At 42.0% G+C, this 19,967-nt stretch overlaps 1 protein-coding gene across 1 annotated transcript in view; it reads left to right on the forward strand.

The window, feature by feature from the left end:
* The window catches only part of FBXL17 (F-box and leucine rich repeat protein 17), a 1,080,613-nt gene that overhangs the window by 1,021,883 nt on the left and 38,763 nt on the right, over positions 1 to 19,967 (forward strand). Inside the window, exon 8 of the mRNA XM_029572164.1 lies at positions 12,025 to 12,167. Coding sequence (XP_029428024.1) covers positions 12,025 to 12,167 — 143 coding nt within the window. The remainder of the gene's footprint in view (positions 1 to 12,024; positions 12,168 to 19,967) is intronic.

A 19,967-nucleotide genomic window follows, 5' to 3' on the forward strand; every position in this document is an offset into this window, starting at 1 on the left:
ATGCATTGCCTTCATTGTAGATAAATATATTTGATGCATGTTTATTATGGGTATCCTGAAAAGCAGTCGGGATAGGACAGTGGTATTCACTCCCAACTCTTGAGGGTTGTCCATAGTTTGAGTTTTAATGATATACCGAATGAATGTGCCTGTGATAGATTTGCATACAATATAGGCAGGGAGTATATACCACTGAGCTAGGGGGTGCTGGACTGAAAACCTCCATGCAAAAGACACACTGTTTATTAGAATAAAATATATCATTCATAGAAATATAGAAATATGACAGCAGGAAAAAAACGTTTGGCCTATCTAGTATGCCTATCTGCCCAATTAATTTACCTTTATAATTCCCAGTACTCCCTCGGAGATCTCCTGTGTTTGTACCATGCTTTCTTCAATTCAGACAATTCAGCCCATATACAGATTGCCCATATTTCATTGTCACTCTGCCTGCCAACTAAGAATTGCTTCTAAATTAGAGATTTTTCCATATCTGTAAAAATAATAGTACTGTTTGTTATTGCAGTTTACCCTATTTGATAAGTGGTCAAGATCACTGCATTTATCTACCTGTTATACATTTGAGAACCAAGAAGACTAAGGGGGTCATTCTCTAAAGGGATCGCACATGAAAAGTCCCTTTTCGCGTGCGATACCTAAATCGGGGCGGAGTCGGCCCCGGAAGAGGAGGAGTCGGGGCGGCACCGGGGCCAACGCTGCGAAGACATCGCTGACGGCGCAAGGTAAGGACCCTTATCGCTGCCAGTTTCGCGCCGAATAACTACACCTTTTATGGTGTAGTTATTCGGTGCGAAAACCGGCAGCCAGTGCACCGCAGTGGTGCGATGGCTGCCGGCTTTCGCAGGCCCGCCTCCCACTTTGCCCCCCCCCCATTACCGCCGGATTCTCTAAGGTCTGTGACCTTAGAGAATCTAGGGCTGTCATGTATCAGCAGCAATTAATGGTCTGGTTCCAGAGGGTAAAGAAAGGGGATTTGCACAGTTTTGTTTTTGTTTTTTTTCATTTGCAATTTATTAGATTTTTCATAAAGTATACATAAATCATACTTTCAAGAAAAAATAATACAAAGTGGCATACAGGAAATATAGAACCGAGAAGAACATCTCCAACATAGAAATCTTTATCTATTATGTCCTCTTAAGTAACATGAAATAGTGGGACCTGAAATCCAAAAGGGAAAAATCAAGAAAAACAATTTACAAGTATAACTGGCTTAACGATTTTTTGATGGTTTTCTTTCTTTACTGATTACCAAACAATTACTTATTGTGGGACTGTAGTCACCATTCTTGCATTCAGAAATGACTTAAGTTGTTCAATAGCTGTAAATGCAAAATTTTCACCTTTACCTTTAATAAGACATCTGCATGGATATCTTAATAAGAAAGTGTAGCCAAGGGCTCCTACCTGAGGTCTTAATTTTATAAATTCCTGTCTTCTTAATTGGGTGGGTCTAGCAAAGGGAAGATCTTGACCAATTGTCCATAGAAATTTTCAGAGGAATTTTGAAAGAATGCCTTCATCACATTACTAACATCTCTTTCTATGACAAAAGATACTAATAAAGTACCCCTGCCCAATATCTCAACAGCAGAGCTTTCAATAAACTGAGTAAGATTCTCAAAAATAGCCAATTGATTTCCTTCGATTTTCCTTTCAAACTTCGTCAGGAAGTAGGCTTTATTTATAATGGGTAATTTTGATTCATCAAATTTCAAAAATTCTAGGGAAAACATTTTTAACGTGCTTTGGGCATTTCTCCTAAAGCACAAGGAAAATTTAAGAATCGCAAGTTCAAATGTCTGTTAAAGTTTTCCAATGCCTCCAATCTTTTAGACTGGTAGCCCAGATCCTTTATCATTTTAACATCTACTATTTGAGCTTGTATAGTTTTTTTCTCCACCTCTTTCAGCCTACTTCCAAAATCTTTCATTTGATCCTCCGTCTTAAGTTTCAGATTTTGCATTTCTGTATCCATTTTCTTGTATCTATCGTCAGCTTCTTTAACAAACTGCCCGATACTGGCCATTAATTCCCACAGCAAGTCCAGTGTCACCGTGGCCGGTTTAGGGGGGATAACAAACTCACCCCTTCCCTGTTCCCTCGGCAGCACTGGGAGTCTCCCCGTTGTAATCTCCGACAATCTCTTCGTCTCCTCGCTCGGGTAAACTGGAGACACTAGCGGCTCACGATCTTCCGGACCCGGTATGGCTGCTGTTCCCAGCAAACTCGAGGAAAGTCTAGAGATTGGCGTCTCTCCTCCATCTCGGCATCCCCCCTCCGACGAGTGGATAATGTCATCAGAGAGCGTCCGCTGCCGGAGATCCGCCTGCTGCCCAGGCGCCGGTGGAGGTCGGTAATCCGGGGACTGAGGCTAACCTCCCCAGGCGGCACTGAAGCTCCCTCTCCAGACACCGCAGCGGGGAATTCATCTCCCGTTTTCATCTGAACTTCGGGCAAAGGTGGGTCGGTGGGGAAGACCCGCATTTTGCCCTTTCTTTTCGCAGGCATCTCGTTCAAGGTAACAACGCTATTAGGAGCGTCTTACAGAGCGACTGCTCTCGCCGCCATCTTGGTGAGCACAGTTTTTTTTAAAAACATGAGACTGAAAATTATTTTCTGTAGAAATAATTACTAGAAACACAAGAATTTGATGTTGCTTATTTCAGTTGTTGATTAAATTTTGAACTTTATCTGACTCAATAAATGCCTGGTTTGATAATTCTAATATAGTGCCACTCTAGAGAGTAAATGCTTAATTAGCCTATTTTCCATGAAATAGCACTAGCCTTGTGGGATTCCTTGTGGGTTCCTTTTGCTACTGAAATAAAGATCATATTAGAATGACATCCTAAAATATATCGGTTTCTTAGCGTGGCCCAGTGTCTTTTATTATTTGAATGAGTAGATTATATTTAGAAATCTTTGACTAGTCTGATCATTATTAAACCAGTTTAGAGAGAAATTCTCCCTCCCCGTATTCAGTTTTTTCATAACAGGGTACACGTGTCAACATTTATAAAGTTCTCAGATTCAGAGCAGTGTTTGTCAAGGAGGTCCTGGAGTACCCCCAACCAGTCAGGTTTTCAGGATATCCACAATGAATATGCACATGATATATCTGCCTGTACTTCCCCCGTTGTACGCATATCTATCATCTTCATATTCATTGTGGATATCCTGAAAATGCTACTGTGTAGGAGGCATGCCGGGACTGACTTGAGAAACATGAGTCCAGAGGAACATTTAATTTCAGGAATAAAATTATTTAGAAAATAGATACAGAGGTTTTGAAGAATGGCTAAAGAATCAATGAGTGCTTAGAATCTGAGGAAGCAACGTCTCAATTTTTGTCAAGTTTATATGTTTGTAGTATGTTAATGCTCAATTTTGATGTGGTTTAGTAGATAGTCCCCTAAATGTCTCTTCAGATACCAGCCATGTTATATATTAAGGTGTTATGTAATGACATGAAAATGAAAAATGGTCTCATGACTACTTCTTCAGATATTGAGGAAGTAGTAATGAGATCATGAATCATGTTATTAACAGCAACATATTGAATGATGGCAGAAAAAGACCAATCAGTCCATTCAGTTTGCCCGGTTATTCCTATCCACACTGCTAAGACTCCCAGCTGCCAGCCATAAACCATGATTTCTTGTAGGATCTCTCCCTTTTTCCAGGACAGTTTTTCTCATCTTCCTCATATGCACTCTTACATCTTATTCACTGTGTTTATTCTACTCCCTTTTTGGAGGGAAATTTCAAAAGGCATATATTCGGGTAAATAGGTATTTGTCCGGATCAAATGCCCTGATTGAAGACTAGCCTCATCAATTGCGGCTAAAAGTATGTTTCAGTGCCATAGTAGTGCACTCAAACCCGCACCGAAAAGAGGCATTCCCATGGGTGCATTTTAGGCCTAGGAAGGAAAACAATGAGCATACATTCAATTTTAAAATGCATACATGCTGTTTCTCCCCCCCACCCCTGCAATCACACAATTAGCAGGTGCAGAGTACAAGGATGCTTTTAAGTCATACGGTTGTGCTTCCTAATTTACAGGAGGAACAATGTGGCTAATTTTTCTTTGACATCTTGTTTGAAGTGCACATAACAAAAACACCCGCTCAGTTGAAACTGTGCATGCTATTTGAAAGTTGCCCTATTAAACTCTGTTACTGTTTTACCCTTATCCAGCTGCTCTGGGAGGGCATGTCATATATCCGCCAGACTTTCCATGAAAATGTTTGCTGAAGTTGCTCTCGAGTCTACTTCCTTGAAAGCTTGTATCAACAACCCCTTGTCAAACTCTCTTTACATTGAAAAAGATTCATATCTTGTGCATTATTAATACCTTTGAGCTATTTGAATGTCTGTCATATCTTCCCTATTTCTCCTTTCCTCTGAGGTATCCATTCTTGGATCCTGAGACATGTGCTTTTAGAGCCTTTCCATTTGATATTTTTTTGCACTGAATTTGACTTTCAAATTTATATATATATAGAGAGAGAGAGAAATTTTTATTCTGTGATCACCTCACTTGCAGCTTGGCTTCATTTTGTTTTTAATATTTTACTTGTAGCCTTAAATCAATATTTTGTAACATAGCTAGTCCTTCTCCATTCTTCTGTAGCTTTTTATTTTATGTCAGAAATGAAATTAGCAAAAACACCTAAACATTATTATTTGAAAGGGATGCATTCTTTACCAAAGTATATTATTCTTGCCTTTTTAACCTTTCTAAATCCAAATAATTTGCTTAAAAAATATTTTGTGGCATGATTTCTAAATCAGAAGGATAGCAAAATAGTTGAAGGCTTCAAGCTTAGCTACTGACCAGTTGCACCAGTGGTCAGTAATGAAGTCTGAAGCATTGATAGATGCTAATGCTGATAAGTTTTCAAACTTGTGCCAATTAACTATTTTTCTGTATATTACCAAATATCTTATATACAGACATGTACTTTCTTCTAAAAATCTGTTGTGACACCTTCCTTCTGTCCTGGGGAGAGGTTGTAATGTTCACTTTTCTTCCAATTCTACTCATCGCTTGCATTCTTCAGAAGCTCATCCACGACCAAGCCAGGATGATACTAATAGCTCCGTTTTGGTCAAGACAACCATGGCTCACTTATCTACTTTACTTATCTGTCGAGCCTCCTATTGCACTCGTGAACAACCCCACACTGCCAACTCAGGAAGGGGGAACCTGCTACATCCCATACTGCAACTTCTTCACCTTAAGGCGTGGATGTTAAGCACATGGTACTGAACCACTTCTCCCTACTGGAACCAATTCAGGAGGTTCTTTGGCTCATAAGCCTTCCACATGTCATAACTACTTCAAGTGGAACTGTTACGTACAGTGGGATGTGACACATGCAGTAGACCCCTTTGCATGTTCACTGTTGCTGCTGCTTGATTTACTTCAGTTGTCAAAATTCGGTCTGGCGACTTCAACTGTCAGAATTTATCTAAGCACCATAGTGACATATCATGTGCAGGAGGATGGACACTGAATCTTTCTCCATCCTCTGGTAGCCAGATTCATAAAAGATCTAGTACGACTTTGCTGCTGGTCATGAAACTCCCAGTGCCCAGGAACATCAATGTGATCCTCACCTCTCTTAGGAGGACCCCTTTCGAACCATCTGGAAAGTACTCATCCTGATTGCAGTAATGTCCACATGCCAAATCAGTGAATTTCAAGCACTAATACATTTATTTATTTTATTTATTTTTAATTTTTATATACCGGAATTCCTGTATGCAATACAAATCAATCCGGTTTACATGTAACAAAAAGGTTGCCCTGGTCTGGGAGGTTAGACCGGGGTTTAACCTCGGTCTAACCTCCCATCTTCCCATCTCCCATTTGAATACATCTTCCACCTTACCTACTGTTCTTTCATGACAAAGTGGTGTTATGAACTCACCCTAAGTTTTCTTCCAGAGGTGGTCTCCACCTTTTCACTTGAACTAATCCATTATGCTTGCCACCTTCTATCCGAAGCTTCCTGCCCATGAGGACAAATGACTTCACCATATGTTCGATTGTAAACCAGCCCTAGCATACTATAAATGTCATATACACTTTCAGAGGAAGACCCCACAGCTTTTTGTCACTTATGACACTAACAAACTGGGAATAGCAGTATCGAAAAGAACTCTATCAAATTGAATAACTTGTTGCATCCAGCGTTGCTACATAGCAACTGACCTTACCCTACGAAGTCCTGTCAGAGCCCACCAAGTGCATGCAACGGTGGCATCTATAGCACATCTGAAGGGTGTGCCCATTATAGACATCTGCAAAAGCTGCCACATGGTCATCTGTGCATACCTCACCTCCCACTATTGCCTGGATACTTTTGGTTCCAGAGACAGTGCAGGGGGTGCGCATCTTGCAACACTCAGAATCACAGTAGTCTACTCTCAACAGTGGAATCTGGGTTGCAAAAAAACAAAAGCACTTACTGGAGTTAATTGGTTATTTTCATCATTGCAAACCTCAGCTATGGGACTCCTCACAGATCATGGTTAATTCAGCCCTGCTTATCTACTGAAAAAAAAGCACATTTTCTTACCGTAAATGGTGTTTTCTATAGATTGCAGGATGAATTAGCTATGAGATGCCTACCCTCCTTCTTGGAGAGCAAACCATTGGTTCCTCATGTTACTTGGAATGGAATGAGTAGCTACACTGATGACGCCCACGAGAGCTGAAAGCTCTATTAGCTTGGAGAAACCAGGGGGCGCACCACCACAGATCACATCTAATTCATCCTGCTATCTATGGAAAACACCTTTTATGATAAGCAAACTTGCATTTATCAATACTTAGAAATCTGATTATTTCATATTACTAGAGACCATTAGCAAAATCTAGGAACATCTCATGCTAACAATGGTTTGTTGTTTAATAATAAAATAAAGACAGGTTTACTATTGAGAATGTATAAAATATTATCATTAATTTGTTGTCCGGAATAATTGATTTTAGGTGCCCTGGATTCAGCAAGAGAAGATAATGCTATATAAATTAAATTATCAGTTAACTTGCTAGCACCTGTAAAGAATCTCAGTACATATTATTGTACAGACCCCTTAAATAGAGCAGATATAACCTTGCTGGAAAAACTATGAGAGAGTGGATTCTTTTTCCTGCCTGTTCTGAGAATGCCCTACATTTGAATTATATTGGGAGAAAATATTAAATTAGATTAAGAAAATTACTATTGAGAAAATTACTAATAATCAGAAAGGAATCCTAAGCTCTCGCTTTTAGGCTACACTAATAATGTAAGTGAATTAGCTATTTGTAGACCCTGATTGTAAGCTACTATTGTTCATTAGACTTGTGGTGGTAAAAGCAACGGAAAATTCCTATAATCCCATTCTCTGATAAACAGCTTTAATGAGCTACGCAAATGGGTCATATAACCTGTGTCATGTGCAGAACTGGAAGACGTTTCTAGAGGATTCCTAGAAATCTTTTGAGCATGAGTGGTGGTGTCCTGCACATGACTAGATCTGCTGCTCTTCAGTTCTTCTTTGATTTATCGTCGGAAGTACAGTACCCTCCAGACCCCTGCCAGTTTACACATTCACAGCCAGATTTGCTTAGCTTTTTTGCCATAAACTTACAATTTTTCATTTCATTTTATCTTTTTACTCATGAATATACTTGGTGCATTCAACAAAGTGCAGATAAATGAACAATAACAATAACAATAAATAAGGAAAAAATGGGGGGAAGTCAATTTCAGTTGTTTTTCTGGCTTCTTGTCTCTTTGCTGTTCCAAAAAAGATTTTTGCATTCAGAAATTTGCTTGTTTTCATCCTTGTTACTTTCACTAGCAGGGAACAAATTTCCTAGTGTTGCATCATAAAAAAACAAGGCAAATTTTGTTTTTTTTGTGATGCAGTATCAGGTTTCCATAGCAATAGTTGCTATGCAATTTCCCACCTGTGTCTTCTTTCAGGAAGAGAGCACTGACCTGAAATGTACACATTTCAAAGCAGTTTAGTCCTGTTAGCAACACTGAAGGAAAAATGACTAGGACATTGGCCAGGGATCTTCTCCTTACAGCCTGGCACAGAAGAGAAACCGCCAGGCTGGGACCAAGTTATTTCCTCCATGCATGTGAGAAGTCATCTGTGTCAGGCCTGAGGAAATCATCCTTGTGGCTCTAGGGGTAGAAAAACCACCAGCAGAGCATTAGGAATCTCCTGCTGCTCCGGAAGTGAGAAGGCACCAGCTTGGGCCAATGGAGGCAGTCTCAGGAGTGGGAATCTTCTTTCCGCAGCCCAAGATTGAAGGAGCAGACACTGTGGAGCTGGGGAAACACTTCATTTAGGGCTCGGGAAGTGAGAAAAAAAAATACCAAAGGTCTGAGGGGGGATTTCCTTTCCATGATACCAACAGTGAAAAGCCACGAGTACTGGGTCTCTGGCAGATCTCCTTTCATTCCACTATTGCATGGTCAGTTGTTTCCTCTCCATGGTCCCAGGTTGGAGGGCGCAGATAGCATGAGTCCAGATAATCTCTGTACTGCCTCTAAAATGAAGAGTCACCAACATGGAACTTAAAAGGAAGGAACAGTCAGCATAGGACAGGAGGTTTGGGAGAGGGAAGGAAATAAAGGGATCATCAAACTACAGGAGAAAGCGAATATGAAGATAGTGAAAGAGGAGATAGATGAGAGGGAACAATGTTGTGGGGAAAGGAACAGAAGGCAGAAAGATAGAGAAGGAGATAATGGGAATAAGGTTGGGAAAAGAGGAGCAAAGGGATAAGAATGAAGTTTGTGAAGGGAGGGAGGATGGGACAGGGAATGAGAATGTGGTAAGGGAAAAATATGGGGGAGAGGGAGTAAAATGATAGTAGAGGGTGAGTGAAAAAGAAAAAAAATATATATGGAAGTTATAAAGCAAGGAATAATGGGAGAGGATCCATGAGCTGCTTGCAGAGATGAGAGGGAAAAGGAAAGGTGAGGGAAGATTGGAGACAGAAGATTGTGGTGAAAGGGCAAAAAACGTTTGAGTTGCAGAAGGGAAAGAAGAAAGAGAACAGGACAAAAAGACTGGTGTTTCCATAGGAAAATAAGAATGAGAAGACAATCAGGCAGAACTGAGCCAGAACGGGGAGAGAATTCTTAATACAGAAATTTTAGATAATTATTTAATTACCATATTGTTAAAGTTTGGCTGCCGAGGGCAGCCTTATTCACCCTGGGGACCTCCGTCGTCTTCGCAGCAAGATGCCGCCATGGCCACAGGCCTCCTTAGGCCAGCGCACACACCACCACCACCTGATAAAGGCTTTGAAGCAGGAACATCTCAGCCCAGATACTGACTCTGCCTGTTTGCCACCTACCCTGACCTCACCTGGATCCCGACTCTGCCTGTCCCGACCTCAGCTTTTATCCAGTGTCACCTGACTGCTCTTCCAGTGGGTAATTGCCTATGGCCTGCCAGCCTCCGAACCCAAGGACTCAATCCGCGGAGAAAGAGGCTGGTGTAGGTGAAGCCTTCAGTTCACTCCCAGCCTGAGCATGTCTGCCTGCTGTCGGCATGAGCCCAGCTGTTCCTCGGGCTGGGCAGTAGCAGCAATGCCACAGTCCGAGAACTCACATTCCATAGCATGTATTTTACATTTACAGCACAAATATAAAATACTGCCACGCCAGACTTTTCTTATGCAGCAGTGTTATGCAAATTATTGGTGTAAAGTATTCCCTGCTAGTAACAGCAATTCTTAAGTTTTCCTTTTTTTTGGCAATGTCAGCACCTTACACCTAAGCTCCCCTTCACAGAGGCTCAAAGGACTTTGCTCTTCAGCCAAAATGGACACATGCTGAGCTTTGAGCAGAAGCACTGATCTCTTGTTGGCACAGACATGGTCAACATGTCCCATGCTTCGCAGTGGTCACATCTGAATGATTACCCAAGCTCCTGATCCAAGGTCATTCTCCCAAGGTTTGCCCTCTAGGTTTCAAGGACATTTTCCATATGGCCTTCATGGTTGTCCAGTCTCCTACAGAACCTACACTAATTTTGTTACTTGAGTCATTCCAATCAGAGTAGGACAGATTAGTCACTGAGGTGTTTATGGCATCTCAAGAGAGCCGAGGCACTTGTTGGCCACTTCGTTCCCTATGGGAATATCAAGAGACCTGTATCTGGTTACGTCAACCTGGGTGTTCGATGGCTGGTCTTAATGCCAGTTTGGATATTTGCACCAGTGCTAAACACGTTAAGAACCAAGTTGTAAATATTAAATTGGTGCCTTTTTCACCAACTGTCCCTGAGTTGACCTGATCTACAACTCCTCCCCAGCCAATAGAGAAGTCAAAATTGAAGGAGCCCATATTTTCTAAGTCCTGATAGTTCTGTAATGAATAGTTTCTGAAAAAAGGCTACTCCTGGAGAAGTGGAGGCCCGTGGTGCCACCTGTGGGATTGGGTCCACCGGCAGCAAAAGAAGCAGGAGGCAATGGTGTATTGGGGGGGGGGGGGGGGGGGGGGCACCACGGGCCTCTCCCTTTAGTAAATCATGTCAAATCTGATTCATTTTTTTTAATTAGGTGAACAGATAATTAGATCAAAGGCATGCATCAGATGTGGTTTACATGGACTTCAGCAAAGTTTTGATACTGTCCCCTATAGGAGACCCATAAATAAATTGAGCAGCGTAGGGGTGAGTCCCAAGGTAGTGGAATGGATTAGAAACTGATTGAATGATAAACAGAAACTGACAATTTACCCCAGCTGAACTCCTAGATTTAGAAGCCTATTTTTACCAGGTGCCTAAAAAGTAGGTGGGGTCAGGTAGAGAGATTAAGTACTCTGTGCTGATTTCCAGGCAGCTAACTTGGATGCCCAAAATGTAGGTGAATAAATAGGCCTAATTTAGTCGCTTAGTTAGAGGCCTATTTTCAGCCAACTTAGCACCCTAAGATATGTTGAGAGTAGGTTCCTGATTTAAGCGCCTAAATGTAGGCACCTAGCTTTTTTATTAATATCTCCTAGGAAAATTTTCATATGAATCCTAAGTTCATTTTACCATATAATGGGGTAGATTTTCAAAACTTTATGCGCGTAAATCCCAGGCTTACGCATGCTGGGCCAATTTTCAAAGGCCCGGCCATGCGTGTAAATCCCCGGGACGCATGTAAAGGTGGGGAGGGGCGTGGCTAGAGGTGCCCGGTACAGCGGCCATTTGCCGTTGTGCTGGGGGATCACGTGCCGGCAGGGTGCCGGTGCGTGCAACTTGCGCCTGCTCAAAACAGGCACAAAAGGTAAGATAAGGATTGGGGGGGGGGGGTTGGGTTAGGATAGGGCTAGGGGGAGGAAAGTTAGGGAAGAGGAAGGGGTAGGAAGGTTAGTATAGGGGGTAGGGAAGTTCCCTCCCAGGCCGCTCCTAAATTGGAGCGGCCTGGGAGGGAACTGCAGAAGGCCGTGGGCATCGGCGCACGCAGGTTGCACAAATGTGCACCCCCTTGTGCACGCCAACCCCCAATTTTATAACATGCACGCACTGGCGCGCGCATGTTATAAAATTACGTGTCCATGTGTGCACCGAATAGCGCGCCCGTTCTTTTAAAATCTACCCCAATCTGAATTGTACACATTGATGTCCTAATAAAAATGTCTTAGGTATATGTTAACCCTTTGGAAGTTAAACAGTTTTGAAAGTTCCATACAATGCTATTATAAATTAACCATCCGGCAGAAAAATTGATGGTGTAGAATTAAATACTATGGTATACAGAAATGACAGAGTGGAGGTAATGCATGCATGCACAACAAATGCCTAATAAAACAGTAACAGTACATCTGTATCAGAGCAGATCAGCATCGCTAAATTTAGATCTTGGCATATGAGAAAAATGAATTTCTGTAATAACAAGGAAGATGTTTAAACATGACTCGCTCATCTTTTCCTCTCGAGTACTGATGTCTTTCCGTTATCCTCTTAATCTTTTTACAGCTCTGATAGCTATTGGACGATACAGTTTGACTATAGAGACTGTGGACGTTGGATGGTGTAAAGAAATTTCAGATCAGGGAGCCACTCAGATTGCACAGAGCAGTAAATCTCTCAAATATCTGGGACTGATGAGATGCGATAAGGTAAGAGAATTTATCTCAAAATCTTTTTCTCTGCGTGTACGTCTATAAGAGACGTACTGAAAATGAACTTTATTTTCTGTTATAACTAGATCCTTAAACTTTTCATCATTATTACAAAAACAGTCGATTAGTTTGTGGACTTCATCTCAAGGTAATGTCTAAGCACAGCAAGCAGAGATGTAAGACGAGACTGATAAAATGAGGAAGTACCTTGGGGAGTTGCTGGCAAGGTAGGATAGTATAGGTAAAGTGGAAGAATAGTGGGCTAAAGGGAAAGAAGCTGTAAAAATGGTAACCAACCTTTATGTAAAAAAAAGTAATTACAAGAGGAAATGGAAACTGATATTCTCTGAAGAGATGGTTGAAAAAATAAAGGCAAAAAGATTAAAGAGTCTAAAGAGGAAGCCAGGGAAAAGTGTCTGGTAAAGCTGAAAGAGAAATACAAAGAAATCAGGATGGCAGATGCTCAAGTGGAAAGAAAGGATTGCTAAAGAGATAAAGCAAGGTGAGAAAACATTTTTCAGATATGTCAGAAGAAGGAAGGCCAGAGATAGTATTATAAGACTGAAAGGTGAAGAGGAGCAAAGTAGAGAGATGGACACGTCAGTTCTGTGTCCATAAAGAAGCCTGCTGCTGATTGGCAAGGGTGAGTAGAAGAGTGGAATAGATGCTACATCATTTACAGAAGGGAGTGTGTGTGAAATTAGCAAAAGAAAGTGGACAAAGCCATGAGGCCAGATGTGAGATGCATCGTAGAATACTAAGGGGTAAATTTTAAAAGGGGCGCGCGGCATCCAAAATCTGATACCCCGATGCACTTTGCGCGCTCCAGTTTTATAGCGGTGCACGCATGGCGGGCAGGTGCCAACTCACGCGCTCGGGGTGGGGGGGGGGGGGGATTTTGTAACAAATGCGAGGCGACGTGATAGGGCCTTTCTCAGTTCCCTCCCAGCCTGCTCCTTAACCCCCTACCTACCCTGCCTCACTCTCCACCCTGACCTCTAAAAACCCCCCTAACTATCTTTTTAAAAAAAACTTTTGGCTACTTACTTGCGCTCCGGAGTTAGTAGTAACTTCCGTGCGCTGGCCATGCGCGTAGCTCCCGTTTGAATGCGCACCAGCTTTTGAAAATTTTTCCCGTAAGGGAGCACAGAGAGATTCTTTTGGGTCCACTGAAGGACCTTTCCAGCAGATGAGATGGGAGTGGAGCAGTATAATTGGAGAAGGGCAGTTGTGGTCTACCTACACAAATGTGGTAGCAGAGTGGGGGATTGGAAAGTATGGGTGGTTAGCCTTACCTCAGCAGTGGGGAAAATGAATGCAGTGAACTATCTGTAGTCCAGTGGGTTGTATGATCTTAGGCCGCATGATTTTAGCAGAGGAAAGTTGTGTCAAATGAATCTGATTCCTTTTTTTGTGTGTTGGTGACTGGAGAATTAGATCAGGGTGAGTGCTGGTTGTGGCTTACTTGGATTTCAGTAAAACTATCAATACACTCCCACATAAGTGCTAACATAGCATGTGGTGCGGTAATTCTAAAATGATCATCAACACGCCCCATTTTCTTATCGCGGACGTTATCTATGCAAAATTATAGCATTTTGATGAATCTAGGGATTAGTTTGCATACTCATTCTTAGAATAGTAATCTGATCCCATTAGACTCCTAAAACAAATACATTCCTATTGCTATTCTAATGTCCCTCACTACAGCACCAAATAACTTTCTCATGCCATACCACTAATTGTTTCGTAGACACCAAATATGCCAGTATCATTTTCTGATGATCTCCATTTTGTGGGCATAATTTATAAATTTTGCTATGACCGCTCTTGGATGCAATCAATTCTCCAAATTTGTCAGTCCCAGCACCGCCAGCAGACATTATTGAAGGATCACGCGAATCTCATTTTCTGGCAGACTTTTGGGAAGTCCTATGAAACGCATGTTACTCCTCCTTGACCTGTTTTCTAGGTCTTCTAATGTAACTTCCTTTTCTTTCATTGATTTTTCAAGTGCACTGGTCTTAGTTTGCAATGCATGGACCTCCTTCTCGTTATTGCAAATTCTAATTTCTACTGTGTCCGTGCAATTGTTAAATGAGTCGATTGTGTCACATTCCTCCTGAATTTGTCTCGACAGATTTATTTTCTAAGGTGAGCACGATGGCTTTCATTAATGCTGCCATTGCCTGCTTGGTCATACCTCCTGCTTTAGGGTCACCACATGGTTCAACCATCTTGAAGTCTTGCGATTTACGATTCTCTGTATCCTTTTTCACAGGGCTCATCATTTCCTGCATATACTTAACTGAAAAATTATTCAAATACTTTTGCCACTTTTTCCTGCTTAATTTCAAAATTGGGGGTTAGCGAAAACCGAGGGAGGGGCATCAAGGTTTAGAGACCCTGCTCCAATTTTGCCAGGGAGGGCCAACCATTGCAGGCGATATTTGGGGCTTAAAGTGCCTGTTCAGCTCTTTCTGGGGAAGAGCAACTGCTCAGGGGGTGAAGTCATGGAACTATAACGACCCTTTCATTCCTGCAGCAGGAATAGTGATGCATTACCACTGTCAATAACATTCACACATTATTTACAGTGAAATTGAGAAAAGTGCACAGCAAAACAAACAAAACAGGCAGCTCGTCTTGGAGTTCAGGTCTCTCACAATTAATCCAGCACAGTGCAAAGCAAAACAAATAATGCAGTCAGCTCACCTTGACTTCAAGCAAGTCCCAATCCTAAACAAAGCAGGTCTTTAGCTTACTGTCACTCTCAAACCTTAAACATAGCAGGTCTTCTCATAAGGTGGGTCTCTTGTCTGTTCCCTGGGGCCCGCTTAATCCTTCTAGGCTCCTCCCTTCACCCAGGATTCCCTGTGGGTCTCAGTCTTAAGGAGGGCCAGGTGAGACTGGTGTGCCCTGTCCCTTAAGGTGGTCTGAGAGAGTTTTCTGTGTAGTGATTTTTGTGGTTAAAATAGCGCTCTACCCATGAAAAAGTCTTGTTATAGAATTGCCCACCCGATATGTGAGTAAACTTACACAAACATATGCTGTATGCACCTGTTTAACCAGACTAAGTGGAGGTGTTCCTGAGGAAGGGGTTTGGACTTATATACATATTTTGGGAAATTCAAAAGTATTGCCATAAATGTTCCTGAAAAATGTCTGCATACTTATTAGCTAGTGTAATTGTGTGTGGGTAGCTGTGGTGGGAAAATTTTCAAAGCAAATATACACGTGTAAGTTAACTTTGAATACTGGTGTGACTTATATGTATATTTGCCAGCCTTTTTTATGTGCATTGTTTCAAAATTACACCCAAAGACTTTACACTTTAAATAGTGCATTTAAAGCCCAGTAGTAATGTACATTTTTAAGTGAGCAAAAAGCAGGTGTGGAAAGAAAAAGCAACATGTACTGACCTTGACGGAACTTGTGATGAGAAGGAGAGGTTTTATTGCACTGCTCAAAAATGGAATGTGATTACCAGTTAATCAACAAGCTTTAGTGGGTATTTTTACTTTTGTTAAGTCTGCAGTAAGGGGATTGACCATGGCTGGTTTGCATAGATAGAAGCTTTAAAAAAAAAAAGAAAGGAAAGAAAGCAGAGGACTTCATGGTTCTCAGGCTATCCCCCAACTAAATCTCCTTGACCTAACAGAGCCCTTTGCTTTCTGCTGAAAACTTTCTAACTTCAGAGATAAGCAATTGCACCTGCCGGAGAGCCCACATCCTCAAGGCAAACTGTTGTTTGAAGATTATATCTTTCAAATATCATTACTGTATTCCGTGCAAGACTTGTAATGGCAGACGTACAAGCTTAATGCTTGTTTTTCTCACCGGCCAAAAAAACGAATTACATAAACATGCAAGTTAAAACATGAAAGGATGCCAAGAATCAATATGTCAGGAGTCATTAAATTACTCCGTGTTTGGGGTATACTCCAATTCAGATAGTGCTAAGCAATCACTATAACTCAGTAAGTGGTATTGCTTTCATTCTTGTTCCACAGGCCAGTATAACCTGTTTCAGCCCCACTGGACTGATAGGCATTAGTGGTTCATTCAGTTCTACAGTGGATTTGTATAGGATTTGCATTGCTTACACTATAAAAAATGATGCAAAAGTGTGGTATTCTTTCGCACAGGATTGGCCATAGAGTTTCAAGCATGCTATTCCTTTCATCTGTAAGAACTGCCTTAAAAAGGCTGCGTGTTTTCTATTTGGCATTATGCAGAATATTTAGCAAACCTGACCTTTTGTTTGAAAGATCTGTCTGTTTTCAGACACTCTTAATAATAATTTCTTTTAGGTGGCGAGAAGTCCATGTAACCACAGGCCACGTTAATATTTTCCGTGTTCCATTTTCCTCAGCAGCTAGGGGAGAGGGAAAGCCATACTTGTGCTTTCCTGCCTCTTCTCCCCCCCCCCCCCCCCCTCTGTCTTCGGGAGCACTGAATATCAATACCAGGTCGCTGCATTCTGTTTGTAAAGGCGTTCCTCATGGAATGCGCAGGGAAGCATGCAAAGATGTACTTCTGTACAGTAAAAGCAAAAAAACAACTTAAATACTGTTAAATAGTTGCCACTAAAATATTCTTTATGACCAACTTTCTTTGGAATTTCTTTGATATGGGTTTGACGTAAATGAGAATTGTAGAAGCATCAAGAATCCTTCCAGAAAAGATCAGAGGAGATGCGGGCCAAGTGAAGACAGCCTCTGTTTGATTCCATTGATTATCTAACTGCCCTCAGGCTATGGGTCCCTGCAGAAGCAGCTTGTTATTGATCCAAACCATGGAAATAATCAAATGAATTCATTTCTCATCAAACTGCCATTGCCAAGCCATGACCTTTTTCTTGCTGTGCCCTTCTTTCTAGCACACACCGTACAGGAGCAAAATGTTCACTATGTTTAAATAAATACCATTTTGTTAACAAGTTTTATGGGAAGAATCTGCTTTAAAATTACTTATTTCTAAGAAATAAACTCTAATATATTTTAAATCTTGTGTTTTGTATTCAGTGCTTGTGGATTTTTTTTATTTTGCACCATCATGAAATCCCTAATCTTTTGGGTCATTAAAATGGATTTTTAATTTTTAAATTACTGTAGGCCAGGGGTGTCAACCTGCATTCCTTGAGGGCCATAAAACTCAGGTTTTCATGATATCCTTAATGAATATGCATGAGATACAAATATTTTAAATACATAAAAATAAATATATTCCACCATTTTCAATGAATATTGTATGAGGCAGATTACAAAACTCACATAAAACATGAAGACGATTAAAACAGTGCATGCACATGTATTGCATGTATACTTGGTTTGCTGCCCCCAAAGACTGCAATTTGGCACACCTTCTGTAGTCTTTCCCACATTCAATGGAGCCTGGCACGGAAAACTTCTGTCAAACTTTCTAGAACTTTGACTGGCACATTGAGCATGCTCAGCATGCCTTAATCCATGTGTCCATGCAGGGTCCCTCTTCAGTTTCTTTTTTCCCAATGAGCTGTCATCTCGCGGTCTTGGAGCTTGTCCTCTTTTTCTCTGAAAACTTCCATTTTCAGCTTGTTTTTTGCCTTGTCCTACCCAGGTCCCTCTTGGTTCCACCTGCCTTTAGTCAGTTCAGCGGCATGGTAAGTTCATCTATGCAGTCGGTTCCCAACAATGGTGTCCTTCAGGGCTAACAGACTATCAACCGTTTGCTGGCCTTTATTTCACAGCATCGGGTTTTAGTCGGTGCCCCCAGTGCCCTCGGACTATGTCCATTACGGATCCACACGATATGTGCATCCCCTGCCTGAGGGTGTTATCTGTGTGATCAGATGACCCCCAAGGGCCAGTGGGCCTACCTCGACAAAGATGGAGAAGCTTTTTGGGTCCAAGAGGTCCGAACCTTCTACGTCGATGTCGGTGTCCTTGACACCGAAGGATCATAGAGAACAGATGGGTATCGATCCCTCGCCATCTGGCCCTCCACCAGTAACACCGGAGGGGCAGGGGATCAGGCTTCTTCGATCTCCTCTTGGTCCAGGGAATCTGGATCTTCACCATCCACCTCAGCACTAGGTAAAGACCAGGTCGAGCACCATGGGAAATGGAGAAAGCATCTACATTGGTTGCTGTTGGAGCACTGAGCTGGGCTCGGGCTGGCACTGGTTCTTACCACAATGCCCCCGATGCGTCCCTGAGGTGAGGAGGTTATATCCTCCATAGATGCCAGGGCTCCGAAGCAGTCCCCACCTAATCTGGTGCTGACCTCCCTCAAGGCTCCAAGGAGGGTCGTGCCACACTTCCTCCCGCTCAGCCAGTCCTGGCATCAGCGACCTTCAAGGAGGACCTGGTGCACAGGGTACAATTGGCGGTGGATCAAGCCCTATGGGGCATTGAGCCGGTGCTTCTACCAGTGCCCGTGGCCATGGCCTCCCTGCTGGAACCACTGTTGTAGCACCTAGACGTTCTCCTCAGCGTCCTCCCCACTCAACTGGCTCTGGTGCCCCAGGGACCATCAATGCCCCGTGGAATACTGTTGCATCCTCAGCTCAATGCCGTCCTCATTCATGTCTCTTTGGATGAGGAAGGCCCTTCGAGGTCGGCAGCACCACTGCTCCCTCCTGCTCCTCAGACAGCACTGCCGGGTCTGCCTGTGGGTCCATTGGAGCCATCAGGGCCATCGATGCATGTGGTACCTAAGCCTCAGAGCATACCCAGGGCTTTATCCTGGCTCCCTTCAGTGAAGGATCCATCAAAAGTAAATAGGATAAAGCATAAGCATTGGCAAGTTAAATTTAACACATTGATAAGACAGGCTAAGAGAACATTTGAAAAGAAGGTGGTCATAGAGGCAAAAACTCACAATAAAAACTTTTTAAAATATGTCCGAAGCAGAAAACCTGCAAGGGAGTTGGACCGTTAGATGATCAAGGGTTTAAAGGGGCACTTAGAGAAGATAAGGCCATCGCAGAAAGATTTAACGATTTTTTTGCTTCCGTGTTTACTGAAGAGGATATTGGAGAGATTCCCATTCCAGAGAATGTTTTCATGGGTATTGATTCAGATAAATGAACCAAATCAAGGTGAACCTGGAAGATATGGTAGGCCTAATTGACAAACTAAAGAGTAGTAAATCACCTGGATCAGATGGTATACACCCTAAGGTTTTGAAAGAACTAAAAAAATGAAATTTCAGACCTATTAATAAAAAGTTGTAACCTATCATTAAAATAAATAGACATGGTTTGATGGGACACAGCCAGCATGGATTTACCCAAGGGAAGTCTTGCCTCACAAATCTACATTTTTTTGAAGGGTTGAATAAACATGGGTAAAGTTGAACCGATAGATGTGGTGTCTTTGGTTTTCAGAAGGCATTCAATAAAGTCCCGCATAAGAGGCTTCCAAGAAAACTAAAAAGTCATGGGATAGGAAGTGAGGTCCTTTTGTGGTTGCAAGTTGGTTAAAAGACAGAAAACAGAGAGTAGGATTAAATGGTCAGTTTTCACAGTGGAAAAAATGTAAACAGTTGAGTGCCTCAGTGATCTGTACTTGGACTGGGGCTTTTTAATATATTTATAAATTATCTGGAAAGGAGTACAACAAGTGAGGTGATCAAATTTGCGGATAACACAAAATTATGCAGAGTAGTTAAATCTCAAGCTGATTGTGAGGAATTGCAGGGGGATCTTGCAATGGAAGATTGGGCTTCCAAATGGCAGATTTAACATGGAAAATAACCCTTGCTGTAATTACATAATGTTAGGTTTTATCTTAGGAGTTATCACCCAGGAAA

This window comes from Rhinatrema bivittatum, chromosome 1 (genome assembly GCF_901001135.1).
Source record: "Rhinatrema bivittatum chromosome 1, aRhiBiv1.1, whole genome shotgun sequence".
In the NCBI taxonomy this organism is placed as follows: domain Eukaryota; kingdom Metazoa; phylum Chordata; class Amphibia; order Gymnophiona; family Rhinatrematidae; genus Rhinatrema; species Rhinatrema bivittatum.